This window comes from Drosophila rhopaloa, unplaced genomic scaffold (assembly GCF_018152115.1).
Source record: "Drosophila rhopaloa isolate 14029-0021.01 unplaced genomic scaffold, ASM1815211v1 contig_159, whole genome shotgun sequence".
NCBI lineage: Eukaryota > Metazoa > Arthropoda > Insecta > Diptera > Drosophilidae > Drosophila > Drosophila rhopaloa.
Genome location: NW_025335038.1, coordinates 1,256,737 through 1,278,397, shown reverse-complemented (window position 1 = coordinate 1,278,397; position 21,661 = coordinate 1,256,737). Strand labels below are relative to the sequence as shown.

The 21,661-nt window shown below is 37.3% G+C and overlaps 4 protein-coding genes and 1 long non-coding RNA gene across 9 annotated transcripts in view; 1 reads left to right on the top strand and 4 right to left on the bottom strand.

The window, feature by feature from the left end:
- Nucleotides 1-12,357, bottom strand: part of LOC108047429 (calcium-binding protein E63-1) — a 30,976-nt gene extending 18,619 nt beyond the window's left edge. For 2 of the 5 annotated variants that reach the window (XM_017127623.2, XM_017127631.2), the window contains exon 1: nucleotides 94-253. Coding sequence is in view for 3 of the 5 variants with exons in the window: in XM_017127605.2 (XP_016983094.1) it covers nucleotides 6,825-6,864; nucleotides 6,961-6,999; nucleotides 9,738-9,773 (115 nt within the window). In the remaining 2 variants the exon portion in view is untranslated. Of the gene's footprint in view, nucleotides 1-93; nucleotides 254-4,411; nucleotides 4,696-6,824; nucleotides 6,865-6,960; nucleotides 7,000-9,737; nucleotides 10,150-12,191 lie in introns of those variants that run through there. The other 3 variants (XM_017127613.2, XM_017127605.2, XM_017127640.2) reach the window with 3 other exon arrangements.
- A 1,029-nt stretch (nucleotides 12,358-13,386) lies between these two features.
- LOC108047388 (transmembrane protein 267) lies at nucleotides 13,387-14,793 on the bottom strand. The gene is made up of 2 exons (XM_017127547.1): nucleotides 14,268-14,793; nucleotides 13,387-14,207 (listed from the first exon to the last, which is right to left on the bottom strand). Exons 1-2 carry the CDS (start codon nucleotides 14,559-14,561, stop codon nucleotides 13,827-13,829), a joined length of 675 nt encoding a protein of 224 aa, XP_016983036.1. The 5' UTR covers nucleotides 14,562-14,793; the 3' UTR covers nucleotides 13,387-13,826.
- Nucleotides 14,794-15,217: 424 nt separating this feature from the next.
- Nucleotides 15,218-16,892, bottom strand: LOC108047411 (aldo-keto reductase family 1 member B1). Its single transcript, XM_017127570.2, has 6 exons — nucleotides 16,790-16,892; nucleotides 16,520-16,687; nucleotides 16,274-16,446; nucleotides 15,778-15,922; nucleotides 15,517-15,714; nucleotides 15,218-15,457 (listed from the first exon to the last, which is right to left on the bottom strand). The coding sequence occupies exons 1-6, from the start codon at nucleotides 16,862-16,864 to the stop codon at nucleotides 15,257-15,259; spliced, it is 960 nt and encodes a 319-aa protein (XP_016983059.2). The 5' UTR covers nucleotides 16,865-16,892; the 3' UTR covers nucleotides 15,218-15,256.
- Nucleotides 16,893-17,912: 1,020 nt separating this feature from the next.
- LOC108047533 (aldo-keto reductase family 1 member B1) lies at nucleotides 17,913-19,355 on the bottom strand. Its single transcript, XM_017127748.2, has 6 exons — nucleotides 19,256-19,355; nucleotides 19,005-19,172; nucleotides 18,763-18,935; nucleotides 18,560-18,704; nucleotides 18,305-18,502; nucleotides 17,913-18,237 (listed from the first exon to the last, which is right to left on the bottom strand). Exons 1-6 carry the CDS (start codon nucleotides 19,328-19,330, stop codon nucleotides 18,046-18,048), a joined length of 951 nt encoding a protein of 316 aa, XP_016983237.1. The 5' UTR covers nucleotides 19,331-19,355; the 3' UTR covers nucleotides 17,913-18,045.
- LOC108047543 lies at nucleotides 18,172-21,655 on the top strand. Its single transcript, XR_001769442.2, has 3 exons — nucleotides 18,172-18,279; nucleotides 20,772-20,851; nucleotides 21,541-21,655. It is a non-coding gene; the product is annotated as an uncharacterized LOC108047543 (long non-coding RNA).
- Nucleotides 21,656-21,661: the final 6 nt, after the last annotated feature.

Below are 21,661 nucleotides of genomic sequence, written 5' to 3'. Positions count from 1 at the left end.
CGCAGTGAGTTCAAATTATTTGGCGGGGAATTGTTCATATCATTGAGAATTTTAAACACCAAAACAAAGGCCATAATTTTTATAATTTTAAACCTTTTGAAATAGGGAAACCAGCTGATCGGTCCAGAAAATTTAAAAAAACTGCTAGCAATTCAGTGAGTGTTAGAATAAAGATAGTAAGATAGCGCACCGATAGTTCGGTTTTTTGTTAGTTAATTTCAATCCGTCGCTACTTTGTGTTCGCGCCGACTTCGAAACTGAAACTGAAAGCTATAAAATGGAACGACATGAATGGCAGCCACATTGGCAGTAGGTTCGTATTCGCATTCGTACCCTCCCCCATTGATTCCCGTTATCCGAAGATGCTTCGGGTCCCCGAGACTTCGGGACTTTCTGGCTTCGTCCAAATTTCATTCATTGCTGGGGCAACTAAAGAATTCTTCTCTGTTTTTGTTGCTGTCTCTGTTTTCATAACGTTCTTCGCCGCGGAGAAGGCGGGAGAGAGCGAGGGGGTGGGCACTCTCTCCTCCGCATTGGAATGCTTTTCACTGTTTTCCCTGCCGACCCGGAATTCACGTGACGGCGTTCGCTTTTCTTTTGAAGGACTTTTCGGGTTTTTTGGCTGTGTTTTTCGTACGAAATATGATAAGTTTGTTCACTCTTCTGTTAGTTATGCATTTCATTATCATCTAATATTCATTATCGTTTCATTTTCGGCGCTTAAGAAGTTTTTAATTGGTGGTAACGAAAGTGGTTTGAAGCATCGTTATTTAGATAAGAGTGTTGATGATGAAGACCATACTTTTTAATAAACTAATGAAATACTACCGAAAATTGTCTAGAAGGTATTCTTGTTTTATGCTCTACAATATTTTTAACAATATTATTTATGCATTGCAAGAAATTGGATTGTTTTTTTGTTAACGTATTTTTAGGGTAAAACTGAGTTAAATTATAAAACAGTGTTTTAAAATGTGCAGTTGTTAAAAAGGGAACAAAACAACAACAGTTAATGTAAATACACTTATTTTAAACCCTATAATTACATGTAAAAGAAAATCAAAAATATTCTTTTATCTTATTACCTTAAATAACTTTAAAATATCACGTATACGCTGTTTACGGGAAAACCCCTTCGAAATAAAATCTTATAAGAATGCTTCCAGTAACCTTGCCCCAACCAAATAAGAATAACAACAACACATCGCATTGTGTGCAGCATGCATTTTTTGCACATGTTTCGGTGTTCTTGGAGGGGCAAATCAATTCTCTCGCCCGCTCTCTCTCTTACTTTCTTTGACTGGAACCGTGGGAGAGCCCACTGAGTCTCTCTTTTTATCGCTCCATTTCACTCACACCCTGCGCGAGGAAGCCCCATTTGTTTTGCTCAGCGAATGTGGGGAACAAAACAAAATGAAGGAAAACGGATTTTTGTTGTTATCGCAGGCAACGGCATTTGTGTGAATCTGCCAAACAAGTTGGAAAAAGAAAGGCAAAGAGAGCGCGGGGAACACAGTTATACGTAAGGCTTTATGCAACGCTATCGTTGCATTTTTATGTAATTCTCAATTAAATCGCATTGTCAACTTACGTGTTATTTCAGCTTATCAATGCGAATTAATTAAGATTTTTAAATAACCAATGTTTAATTTAATAGCATGGAAAACCAATATAGGTTAAAGAGATTTTAAAATAGTTTTTGGATGTTTCGACTTTAATTTTAGTAACAATTAAACCATTTGTATAGAACTACATACACAAAACAAGAACTCGGTAATTACGCTTGAATCTTTAAATACACAACTCATCCTGATACACAAAGGCGAGTTGAAAGAACTTTAAGGAAATGTTGGCTTCAGTTTTCCATTCCGACAAATGAGCTGCAATCCTTTAACAAAGTCGTGTCCACTTGTTCTACTTAAACTCATTTTTCGATTTATGGACCCCTCACGTTTCCCCTCGATTCCCCAGTTCGTTCAACTCTCGGCAATGCAAACAACTTTTTAATGAAAATTAATTGGGAAAACTTTGGGCAGCCAACAGAGTGAAATGCAAGCTAGGACCAACGAACTAACACCAATCAGTTAGCTTTGAAGACGGATGGATGGAGTTCACAATATGTGCAGCTTAATCACAGGACGATGGCCTTTTTATTGCAAAGCTATCTGATGTATAAAACAGAAACTGCGTCGCAAAAACTTTTCCCGAAGGCGTAAATTGTATTAGGCGTGGAGTAACTAACTAGGCGGGTCCAAAAACATCACGAACGCCTTTGAAAATCGTGGGAGGTACGCAAAAGAAGTCACGTGCCGCCGCCAGAGGGCGCCACCCACGGACAGTGGGCTGAAATCGTGGGCTGAAATTCTCAAAAAATATTAGGTTGATAGGGCCAATCCACTCAGGGAAATAAATAATTAACTATCCTTTTATTAATATATTATAACAAAATCAGAATTAAATGACTTTTACTTGGAAATTATTTTAAGTTAATGGTTCTTTGGGGAAATACAAGTCACAATACATATTACACTCTTAAATAAAATATGTCTTTTAAAGTACCTATATTTCTGTAAAGAATGTTGAGCTGGTTTTTTCTTTTAAAGGAATTTAAATTTAATATTTTCTCAAACATTTTTAAACTGCCAGATTTTCAAAACGAAATCTTTCTTAATTAATTTTTTAATATTTTTACAAACATACAATTTTGTTTATAATTAAATATCTATTGATTTATATATTTTCCAATTGGTTTACTTTACGAAATTCAATTTTTGCAGTTTAAGTGCGCAAAAATGCATCATAAATGTACATTTTACGAGGCAATTGGCATTAAAGATGCGTTTGCACTCAATGCTTTTTATCTGCGGCTTTTCTTTTTATGGGCCGTCAAAATTCACAAGGCCAGTCAACTGTTCTATAAAGAGTACTCTGTTCTGTTCTGTTCTGAATGCGAGTGCAGCTGGGTTCCGATTCAATGTCCTGCATTAATATGCAAAAATCAATCCGAGGGCCGCCGGCATCGTCAAAATCTTTCATACGCAAAACGTGCCCCCTAGACGAGCTTCAAAAGGGGTTGGAAAAAGGGGGTGGTAAAAGGATGGGGGTCAAGGACTAAGGCACGCACAAAAGCAGACTACGAAAAACAATTTTTCATCTCGTTCTGTTATTGAATCCATTTACGTGACCGAATTAGCGCTTCGCAATCATCCATATACATTTCACAGTTCATAAATGCGAAATTGCTTAACAATGCACATTCGAGTGCTTAAAAGCTTAAATGAATAAGTTTTATGGGAAAAACTCTTTGAGCCAACAAATAAACTGTGTTTGCTCAACAAATGCATTTATTTAATGAGCCCAATTTGTGCTGTGCGGATTATGGATTTTTAAACCAATTTGAAAACTAAGCGACTTAAATAAATCACATTTAAAGTCAAAATTGAAATTTTACTATCAACAAAAGCTCTTGTTTTTCACTTCTGTCTCGTTTCTCTTCGTTTCGGCTAATTGTCTTGCCCACTCATAACTCAAGTCGAGTAGCAAGCCGAGAATTCTGTAAACGAAGCCTAAAAAACTGCCAACGTTGCGTAACCATAAATCAAAATGCAGGCGTGTTCCAAAAAAAATACAAATAAATAAAAACTCGCAGAAAATATTACGGCTGCCTTTGACTGTCAGGTTTCATCAGCGGCAAAGTGGCAACAAATTAACTGCCAACCGCCCACTTGCCAAATACACAAACACACAGTGAGATAATTTTTCCAGAGCGATAACAGGGAGATATATAAAGCGCCACGGAGTTACACAGAAAACAATTACATTAGGCTGTATTTCATATATGTAAAAATCCAACAGGGTCTTTAAAAATCAGACGTAATAAAATTTGTTTAGACTCAATACCTAAATTTGATATTTATCACGGAGAACTGATCACTAAATCTAATTTTATAGAATATTTCATATATTTAAAAATCCAACAGGGTCTTTAAAAATCAGACGTAATATAATTTGTTTAGATTCAATATTTAAATTTGTTAATTATCAGGGAGAACTGATCACTAAATTTTATAGAATATAAATTTAGTGTTTGTAACAGTACCATTTGTATCAGAAAGTATTTTTTTTTACAAATACCACTTTAAAGGGTTTTTATGTCAGAAATAAATGTTTCAATTATTTTTAAAAAACATTCGTTCACTTTTTTTTTCCACAGTTTAGGCCATACGTGGCTTCTGACAAACGTTTAATTAGTTTTACAAGTGTGGCGACAAATTGACATGGCCGTGTGTCTCCGAAAGTTGATTGCTGTTTGCAAATTAGTAATATTCGACTTCCCGTGAGTACTGGTACTCCCACAACCGATAACGATAGCGGTTGACTAAAGTTCGGCATTCGGCCAACTTATACTCACACTTATCATCTTTGCTCATATTTTCGAAGCGAAAAGACGCTAATTTGCCAGGTATAACTGGTTCGTTTTGGAGGGTTGGCAGGCACAAACGCGGCACTATCAATCGGTCAATCAATCAGTTAATCAGTCAATCAGTTAATCAGTCAATCAGTCCATCAATCAATCAATCACGGCTGGGGAGAGACACTCGAGGGGCACTTCCGAGCGCTACATAAGCTGGCGATACTCTGCGAGGGCGCGAAATAATAATGCTGCAGGAATGCCAGCGTTAACGAGCGATTTATCTACGAAAACTCCCAAGATAATGACTGAAAACGAACTAACCAGAACTCAGAACTCGCAGCTCGGCCGACTTTTGCAGAGAGTTCTATATTGTATTATATTTCATTTGGGTGATAGCACCCGCCGCTCCCCGCAGATAACTAACTGACTTATCAGCCGGATGACAGGGCCCGATTTCGGTCGTTGGGTTGGTAAGTTGGTGGGTGGGTGGTTGGGTGGATGGGTGTATATACCCATATAGTGGCAGTATAACTGGGATGGGCCAGCGGGTTGTCCGATTTCATTAAGTGCCAGTCTATATGTCGTAATGGTATTTGCTCTCCATTATTGTTCTTCTCATTGGCCTTATCTTGATTTCAGTTGTCTGATTGCCCGAGTGAGACAATCTGAGCTCTGAGTAGTGCCTCAGCCCAAAAGTGCCTGTGGGTCGTCTTGATTGTTAAGCGATATTGGGGTAATACTAGTAGTTCTATAACTTCAAGTAGTGTCAATTGTTTATTTTCAAAAAAGGAGTGGTTTGCTTGTATGCAAAATAGGCTAGAAAGAAGGACTTCAAACATGATCATGGGTTGTCAATACATTATCCAACTAAAAACTATTTTTAAAAAAATATATATAATTAAAAGTTAAATCTTTTAACATCAAAATTAAGAACTAAATTTTGCAAGAAAACTTTTCAAGTCAAAAAAGTTAAAGATTTTCAAAATGTTTCTTTTGGAAAATGGTAACTTAAGCTGACAATTGATTTACACTAAAGTTTTTTGGGATTTCTTATATTTATTTCCATTGTTTTTTATTTGACCTCGAAGTTATTTAATAAAAAAAAAATATTTTATTTAGTTCAACTGAAATTGTGTCTGGAACTTTGATAAATTCGCCATTATTATGGTTCTCCAACAATCAATAAATATTAATGCCCTTAATTTACCCATAATTTGGCAACAATGAGACCCTACCTTGCCCATAAATGAGTCATACGATTTATGATTGTTTTCGCCGCTGCTTTTCCGCTTTTAGGCCAAATATTTGCTGGAGATCAACAGCTGAAGGCAATGTCAAATGAAAGTGCCTGGCGCCGATTAAAATACGACTTGTTTGGCTTGTCAGCCGGGGAAATGTGTCACATGGGTGCTGGGATCAGCATGTTATCTGATTCGTCTTTCGATTGTAAACACCTTGGTGGTAAATCCCGGGGGCCAAATTTAATTATGAACAAAAGCTGTACGGCAGGTATTTTTTTTTTCTGCTCCACTTTAATTTTTTTTATATTTTTTGGAATCTTTATTCGCCCGTTAATTGGGCACGTGATGCGGGGGTGTCAGCTATTTCCCGTCCTCAACAACTCGCTTCCACTTTTTCTGCTTTCGGACGGAAAAGAAGGAGGCGCGTTAATTAAATTTCAACTCGATTATGGCTATCTTGATTAGATTAAAGCCGCCGTGTTGCTCGAAACAATTTCAAGATATAAAAATAACTCATATAGAAGTGTGGATCCATCCATCTTCGAGTGCCAGTGCACCTGTTCTACCAAAGGCTGCAATTAGTATCAGCATAAATTACATTTGAGCAACATGCAAGAGGCGGTCAGCAATTTTGTCTGGCTAAATTTAGATGCTCAGAAATAGAATAAGACATTTGACTTTATTTCACATGGCTTAATATTTATTTTTAGATTAAGCCAAGATTACTAAAAGCTATATATGCTAGAAATTTGTTAAGCATAAAGATATTTTTACTGGCTTTCAATATTTTAAAATGTTTTGGGCTAAAATGCCTAATCACTCCTTCTTTATAAGAAATATAAAACTGAGTTAATATTCAAATTAAAAGAAACGTAAATATTTCTTTTAGTGCACAACAAATAATAATTCTACACCATGATAGTGCAGATAAAACAGATTGCGTATACGCAGTGTGGGCCCGACCAAGAAATGGCAGATCTAGCTGTTTATCTTTGCACATAAATTTGCTGTAATTTTGAATAATCAAACAGTAGATAGCAACACCCACTCAATATACCATATTAACCCATATTTTGTTGGGTTTTTCGCAGAAGAACAGAGGGCACTGCTCGTCTTGTTTGTAAATAAACAATTTGTCTGTTGATTTGTGGTTTGGTTTGGTAACTTACCTTTGATTTCCACCTCCGTAAATGGTTTCTTTTTGACAGACTGTGAAATGAAAAGGCAAAAAAACGAAACGAAAGTGAAAATCAAATAAATAACGACCAGTCAAAATAAACCGATCCGAAATAATTTTCTGTTTACCTTGGTGGCCCGTTTGCCCAGTAAAGCTGTTCCCAGCATCTGTGGAAAAATAAAAAGGAAATAAAAAAATTAAATACACTAAATAAAAGGCGAAGGAAAGAAAATGTAGCATACTCTTGAGCTGCGGGGAAAATCAAGAACCTATTTTTTTTGGGGTGGTGGTGGGTTGAAGAGATATTTTTACATTTCGTCTATTAGTCTTTTTTATTTTTGACATTCTTGTTTATTACGTTGTTCTTTGGTTATTTTAGCACCCGTTCGCTATTTGTTGTTTTCAATTCTATTTTAATTCGAGGAATTCCGAATATCTCAACTGAGCCAAAAAGAAGTGCAAATGCAATTAGTTGGCTCTTTAAGAACAAAACATCAACCCCGCGATTAGGCCAAATATGAGGGAAATTGGCAGAGATTTCGTGCTTCCTATTTATTTATTTTTCAATTCAATTGCGTACTGAATTGCAAGTATTTCAACTATTTTTGATTAATTACAAAATGAAGCAGCAAAAACGGTGAAAGTGTTTACGTAAATATCCGAAAAGATCAAATTATCCGAACAATTCTTATTTAAAATTCATTTTAATTGTGTGCTAAGCGAAAATTAACCTTTTAATTAAATCATGTGTTGTTTGTTTACACTGTGTGACCTTTATAGTTTAAATTGGATTTCTAATTAATTTTAGTAAGCTCGCAGTTTGCGTGATTTTTAAAAAGTACCTTTAATTACACGGTATCGATTCTGTGTAATATAATTAACAGAATATTTCTACTAAAATTTAGTTTGAGACACATTTATGTTATTACAGATGAATTGTTTTAAAATGTGGTTAATAGTCAATTTAAATTTATTTTCAACGTTAATTTCCGTGCCTAAGATCATGTAATTAGTTATTTTATGTAATTTGTAAAACCTCAAGGTTTTGAACAGTATTTATTTTCTACTTTAACCTTATCAGTATTATGGTTGTCTTGTAATCCAACTTGGTATTCAACCAACAACCTATTTGGTAATTAAAATGCAGCTGATGTTCACATGGCCCGAACGGCAACTATGTAAAACCTTGTCCCAGGTTAGTTACCTTAGTCGACTGTTCGTTTATTGGCTTTAACAAAACAAAATAAATGCAGATGATGGCATTGCTCACGTGCTAAGTCGCATAAAATGTAAACAAATTAATAAATTTGTAGAGAACGGCGTTTTTATGCTCATTTTATGGCATTTTTCTTTGACACTTTTTCACGAATTTAACAAATTGTTTATGTGCCGTTAAGCCTTGCCAAAATCATAAATCTGCGGCTTGTTTGTATAAATCCAGTCGAAATACTGTTGTGTCGTCAATTGGGAAATTTTGATAAACAAGTATCGAAACTTTGGACCTCAATGGAAATTCGTATGATGCGTTCACATCATATTCTGATAGACGAAATTAAAATATACACATCAAAAAGGTAGGCAGAAAGTTAATAATCGCAAATGTTTATATTTGCAAAGTATATTTAGGTCTATGCCGATAAACAATCGACCTTTTTAATGCCCTGGAAAGCACTGTACGCCAGAAATCTTAAACGTGCACATTAAGAAACCATTACGATGTCCTCCCCCGAAAAGGCTAATTTCCAGGGGAACATGCACATGTCTTTTTTCATATCTATATCCATTTGCCTTTTATGGATGCTCGTCTGTGCTTTTTAATGATGTGTTTTGGCTACAAAGTTATGAGCTGCGACAGCGACGCATTTTATGACTTAGAAAAACAGAATGCAATGTTGAGGGGCAACTTTATGGGAGTCTCGCCATACGCCTTACATTTTATTTTTGCCTACGCAGATCTGGATATTAAATAGCAGACGGTTGCACTCGATTTGGGCAAGCTTGTATTTGTACCATAAAAGATTAATTAGCTTTTGGACTTGTGGTAATAATGAGGAGGTACAGTTTTGGAATTTTAAATTACAATATGGAAACAATGTTTAGTTTGGAATCTTAAAATGCCCATTTTGTTAGTTGAAAATTATTAATAGGATTCGTTTTTAGCAAAACTGTAAAATACGACTAGATATGTCAAACAATTAAAAATTATTTAGACAGCATTTTTAAATTTTAAGGATATTATTTCCTGCGAAATAATGAAATTTGCAATATCATCGCTTACATTATTTATTTGTAAAACTAAAAACGGGAAAATAACACCAATTAAAAGTGTGTTAAGCTTTAACTTTAAACGAATACGAATTAGCTTTTCACTTGTTAATGTCGTCATTACATTTTATTTGTTGATCCATTCAGCTTTTTAAAGTCAAGTACAACCATTAATGCCAAAATAAATTATTTAAATTTTCATTGTTCCGAAAATAAACCAAGATAAACATATTTGTTGAGCTTCGTGTAATTCGGTTACCCTAAATATTTGACTAAAGATGGTGAAATTAACAAATTCGATCTGCTAATTTACATATTTCTTGGCGACCCTGACAAGAGAATTGCCGCAATGTAGTACCAATATTGTTATTAAAATTATTTATAGGCGGTCCCACGAGAGAGGGATTTAATATTTGCTCATCATAAAAGAAATGAAAACAAATTGTGTATACAACGGAGGCAGCTTTAGTGCCTGCCAGACGGGGAGCTAAAGTTGTTGCCACCATTGAAAAGCGATTAGGTAAATATTTATGCAAATGCGAGCAGGTTTAGACTGAAGACTAAAGACTCAAGATCGTCAGGGATTGTGGGGTCTTTATTTGGAAAGGTAACCCCGTCGATAAGGCGTTGTGGTACTTACCTTTAGCTGTTGGCGCAGTCCGCTCATGGGGCTCATTCAAAGGCTGATAACTGAGATGGGAATGAATGAGGTGCCGGTGGCGTATGAGTAATATTTAGTTTCAAATCAACTGTCTGTCTTTCTGCGTTGGCCTACTTTCGCCTTTATCTACCAGCACTTAAATGCGTATAAACGTATTAGGACTCTTTTCACAGTGCACAGCACAATTATTCACCAATAAAATGTGTTTACTTTGTATTTTATTTTCTTGGTCTGTGTGTATAAATCTTAATTTTTTTATGTGATTATTAATGGTGTGTGTTTTTTTTTCATTGCCTAGTTAAATATTTCTTTGTGAATGCTTGAATTTATTATAGCAGCGCGCGCGACTTTTTCGACGATCGTCTCGCCACGGAGTCCCAAACAATATTGAGCATTTCACGGCGCTTCAACGCGCTCGAAAAGCTGCCAAAAAAAAGCGAAAGCCAAAAACAAGTCGGCGAGAGTGGAATGGAGAGTGGGGTTCTCTCTTGTCAGTTGTTTTTGAACCAACAATTTTTGAAATTTCGGCTCGTACTGGGATTGCCATTTTCATTTTGTTCATTTTCATTTTCTGATTTATTTTCATCGATTTCGCTGCGCCTTCGCTCTTTGTCAACGGCAAGCAGCCGGCATAAAATTTGGATCTTGTGACGAGGCGAATTTTCCCAGTGTGTATATGTTTTTCTAAAGAAAGATCTGTGCCATCAGAACGCGAAACAACACTTGGTCAAACACGTTTCGCCCATGTTTGTTTATCAATGCACCTTAACGAGCATCATTGGTGCTGAGGTCTCAAAGTCTAGACTCTAGGGCCAAAAACATGCCACTTTCGAAATCCCTTTTTAGCTAAGATCAGCCCTCGAGAGAATGTTATATAAACTGGGCAAACTGCAAGAGTTATATTTAGACGGACGCACGGACTCGAGTCATTCAACCCGGTTGCTCATGAAATGACAGAAAATAAGTGCCTCTGCAATTGCAAGTGCGTTCGTGTGCCCACTCTGCGTATGCGCTATTTATACCGATCGACAACCCGCCCCGTTGGCCGCACTCCACGAATTTGGCAGACGGCGACGGAGCAACGAAATCTTCGATAATTTTAATTAGGCAGCTGTCGCGGACCGTTCAGATTGTTCAGGTGAGGCGTCCAAAAATGACACATTGCTCATACGCCGTGGGGTCGTAAAAAGTTTAAAATTCACCTCTGGGAGTTGAGACATCACTCGAAATTATTTTATTTACCAATGTTCAGTTGCTCAAACATTAATCATTAATATGACTTCAGTCTTCCATAGCTGTATATAAATTCTCTGCAAATTGAATGCATTTTTTTTAGTTTCAAATTTGTCTTTCACAAGTAACTTTAGAGATAACAAATTTGAATAATTGATTATAATAAATCTCAGTCCAAAAATGTATTCAGAATTTCAAGTATATACTGGACATTTATTTATTACTCGGCAATGCAACACATTGGGTATATCAAATACAATTTTTATTTCATTTTACTAATTACAAATATTTATAAAGTCTGTTAATTCTATAAAAATCATAATAATATTAATTATTGTTATTAAGTGCCAAGTAAGGTTCACGTGTTTTTTATATTTTTAAAAATTGCACAACTGTTGAGAGCTGTAACTGAACTCGTTATCGATCATTGGCATTATCAGTGAATGACTTTACGCCTAGAAGTGAAGGAACCTGCAATGCTGCTATATGCTGCAAGAGTATTCAGAGATCTCCCATCAAGATCGGATCAGTTTAGATGGCTTCTAAGCAGAGGGAACTGGAATTGGACTGTTTACGAGCTCATTATCAGTTCATAAACCATTAAAGAAAAGCAGCCAGCAAACACAGACGTTTTATGAGTTATTTATTTCTTTGGCATTATTATTATTTTTCTAAGAGAAAAAAGTGTAATAAACCTGTGACCAAAAACCGTGTGAACGCCGAGCGAGAGAATTATGGGGAGAAATCGGCTCCTTGCTCTTTATAGATTTCCAATGTAAATATTTACAATGTTTATTTTTAAACCATATACATATAATATACATGTTCGTACATTGTGTATGCATGTTATGATCGTGCCAGATAAATATTATGAAACTTTGCTGGTGCCCAACGGCGGATCCCGTGATTTACGCTGGATTTTAACGGGGTGTTAATGACTCTGGGAACGGCGTTTAGCGACTTAAGTTAGTTATCGGCGGAAGGCAAACAGAAATGTCGCACTTGGCTGTGGACTTAATGACCCGGCCGTGATATCATCGATAGACAAATATACGGCCGGCTGCCAAACGAAGCGTGAAAAGTGCCCAAGGTCGAGGGCAAACCAAACAAAAAGTAAGCGGAACTCTAACTATACAATTGTAAAAACAGTGCAACGGAAGCCAAACAGTTAGCCAAATTCTAAAGTTCCAGCGCACTTACGGCGAGCGGATTTTCACAGATATCCCCTTGGTCCGCAATCTTGGCCAACTCAGAAATCACACACACGCGATGGACCCGAAAAACTTGGACACGCGACCTCTTGGCTCCTTTTTTTATAGAACGACTACTGTGGCCGCCGCGCCGACACTTTTTGTACTGGGTTCTCTGCAGCGATCTGCGCTTCTGATCAGTCACATAAATATGTGTCCACTAACGAAACGCGACCAAGCCCAAAACGATCATCATTTGTGTACACAGAGAACAATTTTGGGGTTTTAATGAGGCACAACATGATTTGTTATTTAAAATACAATTTAAACTAACAAAAAATTGTGATTTTTACCAATTTACAATGATATCCTTGGTGAATATTTTCTGATTTTTTATTTGAAGTTATTAATAGGCATCACTAAGTAAAAAGACAATTAAAATAGTGTAACATAATTGAAACGATTCATTTCTCTAAGTACATATACACAATTTGTATACATCAATTACAACAAGTAAATAATTTGTCTAGCATTTCATGTTGAAAAATGATATATCATTTGATAAAAATGATATTATACAATTTTGAGAGCACAAACAAATGATAATAGTAAATAAATAGCAAGGTAGTTAAAGTTAAACCAATAAATCCATATGGCATTTGGGCAAAAAAAAGAAAAACAAATAGTGTTACCAATAACAAACTTCTAGTGCTTGATTTATCTCTCAGTGTATGTCAAACAAATGTTGATTCGTGGGTGTTGCCAACAGATTCAACCGCTGTTATTGTTGTTAGTGCTGCTGTTAATGGGCATGCGTGGGAAATTCTGGGACCAACAATACCCTACAATGTTTTCTTTGTTCCATCGCACGTGGAAGTTTAATTACCCAATTATTGACCCGCAAACACGGCGATTTTCCGCCGAAATGCGTAGGAAAATTTTGAAAAACCAAAGTTTTTTATACTCTTTGCGTACTATTTCAATCGAATTGTGATTTATTTATAATGGCGCGCATTTAAAATTAAATTCGTTTAAAAATAACCGCGACCGATTCGGCAAAATAAGCGGTAAAAGTCGATTTATGACGGGATTCTTTCGCAGCAATGCCAGCTATTAGGGCCAATTTGTAAATGGCAACTAATTTGGCCCACAAATAAACAGCGAATAAAATGAAGGTGGGCCAGGCAAATCAATGGAATTAATCGTGATTGCAAGGCCGTATGTTCTAAGGCAATTACATTGAGTTTATTGTTCGATTAGCTTAAAATTCGTATGGCCTACAAGTACAAGAGTCGAAGTAGAAGAGGAAATCGATTACATATATCGTTGTGCGCTATGCTCGTTACTCTAGTTTTGTCTAAGAACTACATATCACATATTCGGATATTATCTGTACTATATTTAGATGCTAGTAAAAACCTACCCTACTTAACAAGGAAAAACATTTGAGGGGAAAGCATAGTTCCCTAAGAGAGGTACTCCGACTAATAGTTCCGTGTAAAATTGTGTCCTGTAGTGTGGAAGTATCTTGGTTTCTAGCTGATCTTTCTAATCATAAAGCGCTTGAAGCTGAAAAGCATTTTGCATTTACCATTTGATGATGTTTTGCATTGTGTTATCACAAAGTGTTCTCTAAAATACAGCCCTAGACCTGCATGTAGCGATAGTTGGCAGTGGAGCCACTGCGATACTGGCCCTCGCTCAGCTTTACATATTGACCCAGGAAGTTGAGCACGGTGGCACTGCGGCACACATTGTGCAGGCAGCCCAGCAAGTGGGGCGTCAGGATGGTGGTCACTATGTAGGCCAGCTGGGGCATCCTCTCCGTGTGTCCCAGGGGGCACAGCCAGTAGCCCCGACGCACGGCGTCCCTCGTGTGATGGGTGATGAAGGCACAGAGCAGGGAGCCCAGCATCAGGCTGGTCCGGAAGTAGTTCAGGCAGGCGGTGCAGATGTAGAGCATAAGCATCACCACTATGATGCTGGAGCAGTGGAGGAAGGGCCTCTTGGAGAGATTGGTGGCGTCCTGTTGATGGCGTTACAAGATCTCGATTAGTGGGTGCTCCATGGGGCTGCCAACACTCACCTCCAGATACAGCGAGCGCGCCTCCACGAAGTGGTCCAAGTCGATCAGCGATGACACAACGAAGCAGGTGAAAATCAATATCCACCCAAGGAGCTGGGAGGTGCGCTCGTAGAACTGCATGGCGAAGGCGATTCCCGTGAGGGCTCCAATCGCCGCATGGGTGGCGTTATCGGCCAGGGCCTTCAGCAGGGGGTGCTGGGTCAGCTCCACGAAGTTGTCCCCCAGCAGACACGTAATGGTCACCAAGGTTGTCAGCACGATTCGCATGTAGACCATTGTGTGGCAGTGGGGCATCGATTTCTGGGCTCTGTTCTACTTTCCGGCTGGCGAAGCTCTGATTTTCGACCTTTGGACGGAGTTACCTGGTTCCCGGGGTTTCACTTACTCCTCCTGCAGTTGCTCATCCACGTAATCTTCGCTGCGGTGGTGGCCACGTACTGCTGGCATCTTGTTTACCAGGGAATTGTTGTGAAATCCCGGCGACTTACAAGGATAATTATCTTGTAATGGTTTCTGGTGTGACCGCAGTGAGGGTGACCAAACATACCAATTGGCTCAACAATATATACTGAAATGCATGGAACTCTTCAAATATACTGTAAAACCGTTACAAAATACCACGATGATTACTCGATATAGATTACAGTATTCAAACGTGTTCAAAGTAATTAATTGTTTTTAAAATTATTTCTTTAAAATAAAACAAAAAAAAAAATAGACATCCTGGGGTGATTTATTGATCTGTTTCTTAAACTACTTCAAAAGGTAAGACAGTAACAGGGGAACACATAAACAAACACCTAAATAAATTAAACAGACGAACGATTGAAAGTGATTAAATATTTAAAATAGAGGTAGAATATGGTTTATAAAATTAAAAACCAAGCCTTCTTTAATGAGCGATATAACAGTAACTTTGTTTTTAGCAAACAAAATAAATAATTTTTAAGATTGTTGTTTAAAAATAATTTATTCATTTATTTAAAATATTAAAAACAAGCACTGTAAACGTTGAATGGATAGTATTTGCTCTTGATGGCTTGGCGAGCATGAGCCACTCGTTCGCCAGTGTGATACGAATTTAAAATGGCATGATCCTTGGCATCCAGTTTGAAATCAAAGACATTGAAGTTCTCCTCGATTCGCTTGGGATTGGATGACTTGGGCAGGGGAATGGTGCCAAGTTCAATCTGTAATCCAAACATGTCTATGATCAAATACTTTTTGAATAATAACTGCAAGTCCTTACCAAATATCGGATCAGTACTTGTGCAATGGTCTTATTGTATTTGTTGCCAATGGCCTGTACCTTGCCATCGTACATAAAAGTGGGCGTCCTTAGCTCCGCATTGTGTCTGCCTAGCGGACAGAAAGCGGTCACCACAATGTCGTTCTTTTTGCACAGCGAAATCAGTTCCTTCTGGTCCAACGCTGGGTGGACTTCGATCTGAAAATAGGCCAAAGGTCAAGGGTTAACTTAAAACTTGGAAAAGAAGCGAATTTTACGCACCTGATTGTGGATTGGCTTGATCTTGCAATTAGCCAAAAGGCGAGTCAACTGCTCCGAGTTGAAATTGGATACGCCGATGCTTTTGGTAAGTCCTAGTTCGACCAGCTTCTCCATGGCACGATAGGTATCCACGTAATCAATGTCACTGTAGGATAGTTTGCAATAAAATCCAATTCAAAATTAGTGGTTAGATTTAAAAATCCCTTTCAAACGTTGAAAAAGGCTAGTTAGCTATGCCGTCAAATATTTAAAAATAAGGATTACTTTTAGTTCACAATACATATAAATAGGAGATAAATGAGGTTCTTTAACTACTTCGCAGTTTGTTATTTATAGGAGATAAATAGGGTTCTCTAACTACGATGCAGTTTGTTATTTATACCCTACATATATAAATTAAAGATAAGAGTATAGTTAACGTCAGTCGATGATGTTGTATTTCTTGATCAGTTGTAAGTTTTTCATAAAACACTTCACTGAATTCTTAGTTACTCACACGAGTTCCACCTCTCCATTGGCATCTTTGGGAATCATTTCGTTGTCCCCATAATAGGCGTAGGAGAAGGGCCAGTGGATCAGGTAGAGGTCCACATACTCCAGTCCAAGATTCTCCAAGGTCTTGCGGCAGGCGTGCTCCACTCTTTCCGGTTCGTGGAAGTGGCACCAAAGCTGCGGAAATCGAGTTATCATTTTAGGATTTGTTAGTAGTGTGCATTCCGAAACACTCCAATGACCAACTGACCTTGGTGGTAATGAATATGTCCTCTCGCTTGATAACGCCCTCGGCAATCTTCTTCTGCACCGCCGCACCCACTTCACCCTCGTTTCCGTAGAAGTAGGCGGTGTCTATGTGCCGGTAGCCCACATCGATCGCATGGAGAACGGCCCGCTCGCAATCGCCTTCCACCGACTGAAATTACAAGTCATCAGTAACGTTAGCGCTCTCAAATGACGTTAGACGATCGATAAGGGATATTCCCAATCAATATCGGAGACCTGATCTCCCACTTACCGCAAAGGTGCCCAATCCAATGGGTTGGATCTTGGTGCCGTCGTTGTTTTCCAAGTACTCAACTTTGCCGGACATCTTCACAGTTACACAGTTGCTCGATGAATGTCTGTGTTCCTCGTGGGGGCTCTTTTATAAAGTTGTGAAAAAGGTTTCGAGAACCTTTAAAAGACCTTTCAGAATCGAAGATAACACATGGCTGAGCGGTCGAGGAACTTAAAAGTAGTTTAATAGAACAAAAATGTGTATTGAACTCGTGCAAAAACATTGAGCAATTATGGAGAATAAAATAAATAAAATAGATTATAAAATAAATATTAATATTTTTGATCAGCATCAGCTATTGAGTTGATATAGAAACCAATGGAATATCAATATTAAAAGCTAGTGGTTGGAATATGGATCAAAATTGTGTTATTTTATATTATTTCATTTAATGGCTAAAGTTTTCCATGCTTTGAACTTTCTTGTAAAACGACCTATTTCGGACTTTGGAAATGTCCATATTTTAAATTGTTAGAACCAATTCAAATTAAATTTATCGATAGTTTGATAGTTGAGTGGCGCGAAAAGCTTATTTACTTTAGTTCATCGTTTACTATTATTTATTTGCATATCACATGTGGGCCTGGTATTATTTTGTATTGCCTCACATTATTGCAATCTGCTCTCGAATTTTGAGTAAATGAGTTTAAACATGCATTAGTCTATGTGATCTTGATTTAATGGAATTTTCCATGCGAATTCTCGTCAAAAAACTAGTTGGGCGAAAGCTCACTCTCTTTTGGTCATTATCTCTCTTGATTCTCTGAAAGATCAGCAGCAGTGGAGGTATTGATAATATTTTTAGGTTTTTGAATTACTTATAGTGCATATTAAACTCTTATGATCACCTTATCAATTTGTAAAAATAATACAGTGCTTAAACCGAAATCCAATACCCAGTATGATATTGTTGGCAATGCCTTTGAACATCAATAGTAAACAGTTAAAGTGATAAGAATAAAATGCGCGATTGTAGGTCCCAAACAAGTTGGAAAGGTAAAACACAATCGGTCAATAGAATACACATACATATTAAAACACTTCTTAAAGAAATTAAGTTTTATATATATCCTCTTTAAAATATGTAAATATATAAAATATTTATTTATTAAACCAAACATAAATTTACTATTATGTTTTTAAAGTATTGTTTTTTTCATAATATCAAAACCAACAATCACTGATATATTAAATTCTCCCCTCCATTTTTCAGCTCAAAACTCGATGTTAAAAGGATAGTTCTTGCTCTTAATGGCATGGGTCATGGGGATGAGACGCTCGCCAGTGTTATACGAATCCAGCACAGCATGATCCTCAGCATCCAGTTTGAAATCGAAGATCTTGAAGTTCTCCTCGATCCGCTTGGGATTGGATGACTTGGGCAGGGGAATGGTTCCAATCTCAATCTGTGTGGACAAACAAGATCCAGTTCAAGGATGTCTTTACAGGTAAGTGTTACGTCTAAATCCTTACCAGATAGCGGAGCACCACTTGGGCGGTGGACTTCTTGTACTTGTCTCCGATGGCCTGCACCTTGGCATCGTAAATATAGTTGGGGGTCTTTTCCGCGGGATTGGGTCTACCAAGCGGACAATAAGCGGTCACCACAATGTCATTCTTTTTGCACAGGGCAATCAGTTTTTTCTGATTTAAAGCGGGATGACATTCGATCTGAAATAGGTTCAATTAGCAATTTAAAACTTAGGGAACAAACCGCAAATGTCGCACCTGATTGTGGATTGGCTTGATCTTGCAGTTGGCCAACAGGCGCGCCAACTGCTCCGAGTTGAAATTGGATACACCGATGCTTTTGGTGAGGCCCAGCTCCACCAGCTTCTCCATGGCACGCCAGGTGTCCAGGTAATCGATGTCGCTGTAATTGAAATCAAACCATTTTGTTTTTCCTTATGGATGAGCATTCAGTTACTCACTTGAGTTCAACCTCTCCCTTGGCATCGGTGGGCATCATTTCCTGGTCGCCCCTGTAGACATAGGAGTAGGGCCAGTGCATCAGGTAGAGGTCCACGTAGTCCAGCCCAAAGTTCTGGAGGGTCTTCCGGCAGGCGTACTCCACCCTCTCCGGCTCATGGAAGTGGCACCACAGCTGAGGGAGTATGTGCCCATTTGGGGATTAGTTAGCGATGTGCATTCCAAGCCCAACTAGCCAACTGACCTTGGTGGTGATGTGGATGTCCTCCCGTTTGATGACGCCCTCGGCTATTTTCCTTTGCACCGCGGCACCCACTTCGTTTTCATTCTCGTAGAAGTAGGCGGTGTCGATGTGCCGGTAGCCCACATCAATCGCATGGAGCGTGGCCCGCTCGCAATCGCCACCCAACGACTGAAAAGGGCAAATCATTTTAGTATTATTATTATATTGCACCGATCCATATCGCAGACGTGATCTCCAAGACATAGACCCACCGTATAGGTACCCAATCCAATGGTCTGGATTTGGGTGCCGTTGTTGTGCTTCACGTACGGAATTTTGCTAGACATCTTCGCGGTTCCACAGTTGCTTGCTGACTGACCAAAGCGATTCTCTCGTTCAGGTTCTCTCACAAAGTTATGGAAAAAGCTCCAAAAAGTTTCAAACGCCACCTTAAAATGGCGAGTAAACATTATCAGGCCGGAGGAGACTTTTAGTTATTTCATATTAGTCAAAAACGTTCAAATGAAACGTTCAATGCAATTTCGATGTTTCCGGTGACTTGTCAACAATTTTACTTCTGCAGTACATTGCTTTACTAAATTTAATCCGAATTCAGAGGGGCATACCTCTTAAGACTTGTGGTTTGATTCTCTAAGAATCTGTATTCAAATTTTTCATTTTAACGTTGATTCAAATTTTGACCCATTCCGATGTCTTGTAATAGAGTGACTCAAATTTGGAGAGTCCATCATTAAAATGACGGAAAATCGACCCAAAAAAAACAAAAAAACTGAAAACACAGATTTTTAGAGAATTAAACCACAATCATTTTGAGGTATGCCACTTTGAAATCGAATGTCTATACGAAAAGTTATGGACTTAGAATTGCAGGTTTTGGGCCACTTTTCTACAAAGCCATTTTTTGAAAATTTGGAAAGGGGTAACATCATTAAAATGACGGAAAATCGACAAAAAAAAAAAAAACTGAAAACACAGATTTTTAGAGAATTAAAACACAATCATTTTGAGGTATGCCACTTTGAAATTGGATGTCTGTAAGAAAAGTTATGATCTCAGAAGTGCAGGTTTTGGGCCACTTTTCTACAAAGCCATTTTTTGAAAATTTGGAAAGGGGTAACATCATTAAAATTACGGAAAATCGACCCAAAAAAAAAAAAAAAACTGAAAACAGATTTTTAGAGAATTAATCCACAATCATTTTGAGGTATGAAATCGAATTGAAATCGAATGTCTATAAGAAAAGTAATGGGCTTAGAAGTGCAGGTTTTGGGCCACTTTTCTGCAAAGCCATTTTTCGAAAATTTGGAAAGGGGTAACATCATTAAAATGACGGAAAATCGACCCAAAAAAAAAAAAAAAAAACTGAAAACACAGATTTTTAGAGAATTAAAACACAATCATTTTGAGGTATGCCACATTTAAATCGGATGTCTATAAGAAAAGTTATGAGCCTAGAAGTGCAGGTCTTAGACCACTTTTCGGCATAGCCATTTTTCCAAAATTTTTACTCATTTAATTTTTTAAACAATTTTTTGTTTCTGTTTAATCGTTTTCAATGAGTCTGAAAACATTGCCTTTAAAGAGGTTTTTTATATCCAGATAATTATTTGTATTCATTTATAAATGTATTGTAGGTAATAGAAAACCTAACTGGGCTCTTTACAAACCAGTTCTTCTCGTCAAATTTAATATTTAATTTATTCTGCTTAAATCTTTATGGACTTAAGATTAATATTTTATATACATCTATTGGTTGTTTACTTTTAGTTTGAAAAATTGTCAGCGAGGAACTATTAGCAGATGGGAAAGGATCCGACGGAAAGTCCACACGAGCGTATCAATACAAGGTAACGAATCAAATATAAGCTAAAAGCTAACAGCACAATAAGAGATATGGTAGTTGCTGAAATTCCTTGTTTTAATATTTAAACAAATAAACTCAATAAAAGGTATTAAATAAGAAAATTTCGTTAAAATTAAATTGAAAATAAACTGTAGCATACTTTTGGGCAGTAAAAGATTTTTACTGCATACTTTTGGGGGGTTCCACAGTTTGAAAAGCACTGGGAAATGTAGTTGTTGTTCTTAGTTGTTGTTGTTGTAAGTTGTTGTTGTTGTAAGTTGTTGTTGTTGTAAGTTGTTGTTGTTGTAAGTTGTTGTTGTTGTAAGTTGTTGTTGTTGTAAGTTGTTGTTGTTGTAAGTTGTTGTTGTTGTAAGTTGTTGTTGTTGTAAGTTGTTGTTGTTGTAAGTTGTTGTTGTTGTAAGTTGTTGTTGTTGTAAGTTGTTGTTGTTGTAAGTTGTTATTGTTTTTGTACTTGTGAGCCCAAAAGTATGCTATGCCGTAAGAGTATACGCAGCACAAAAGTATGCTATGCCGTAATAGTATACGCAGCACAAAAGTATGCTACAAAATATTTATTCACCCCAAAAATTATATACCTACTAGTTTCACCCCAAATTAAAGCAATCAAAATTAAATAAATTAAATCAAGCCATGCAAAATCCCATTTATTGTTATTTAAATTTTGTACAATAGGAGCAAAACAATATTAAATATCATGAACGCCAATTGTCGCAATTCGTCTGGGCCGGAAAATTAGTTTGTCACCCAAGAGCAACCAAGTCTAGTTTTTGAAGGAGTTCATCTTGAAGTTAAA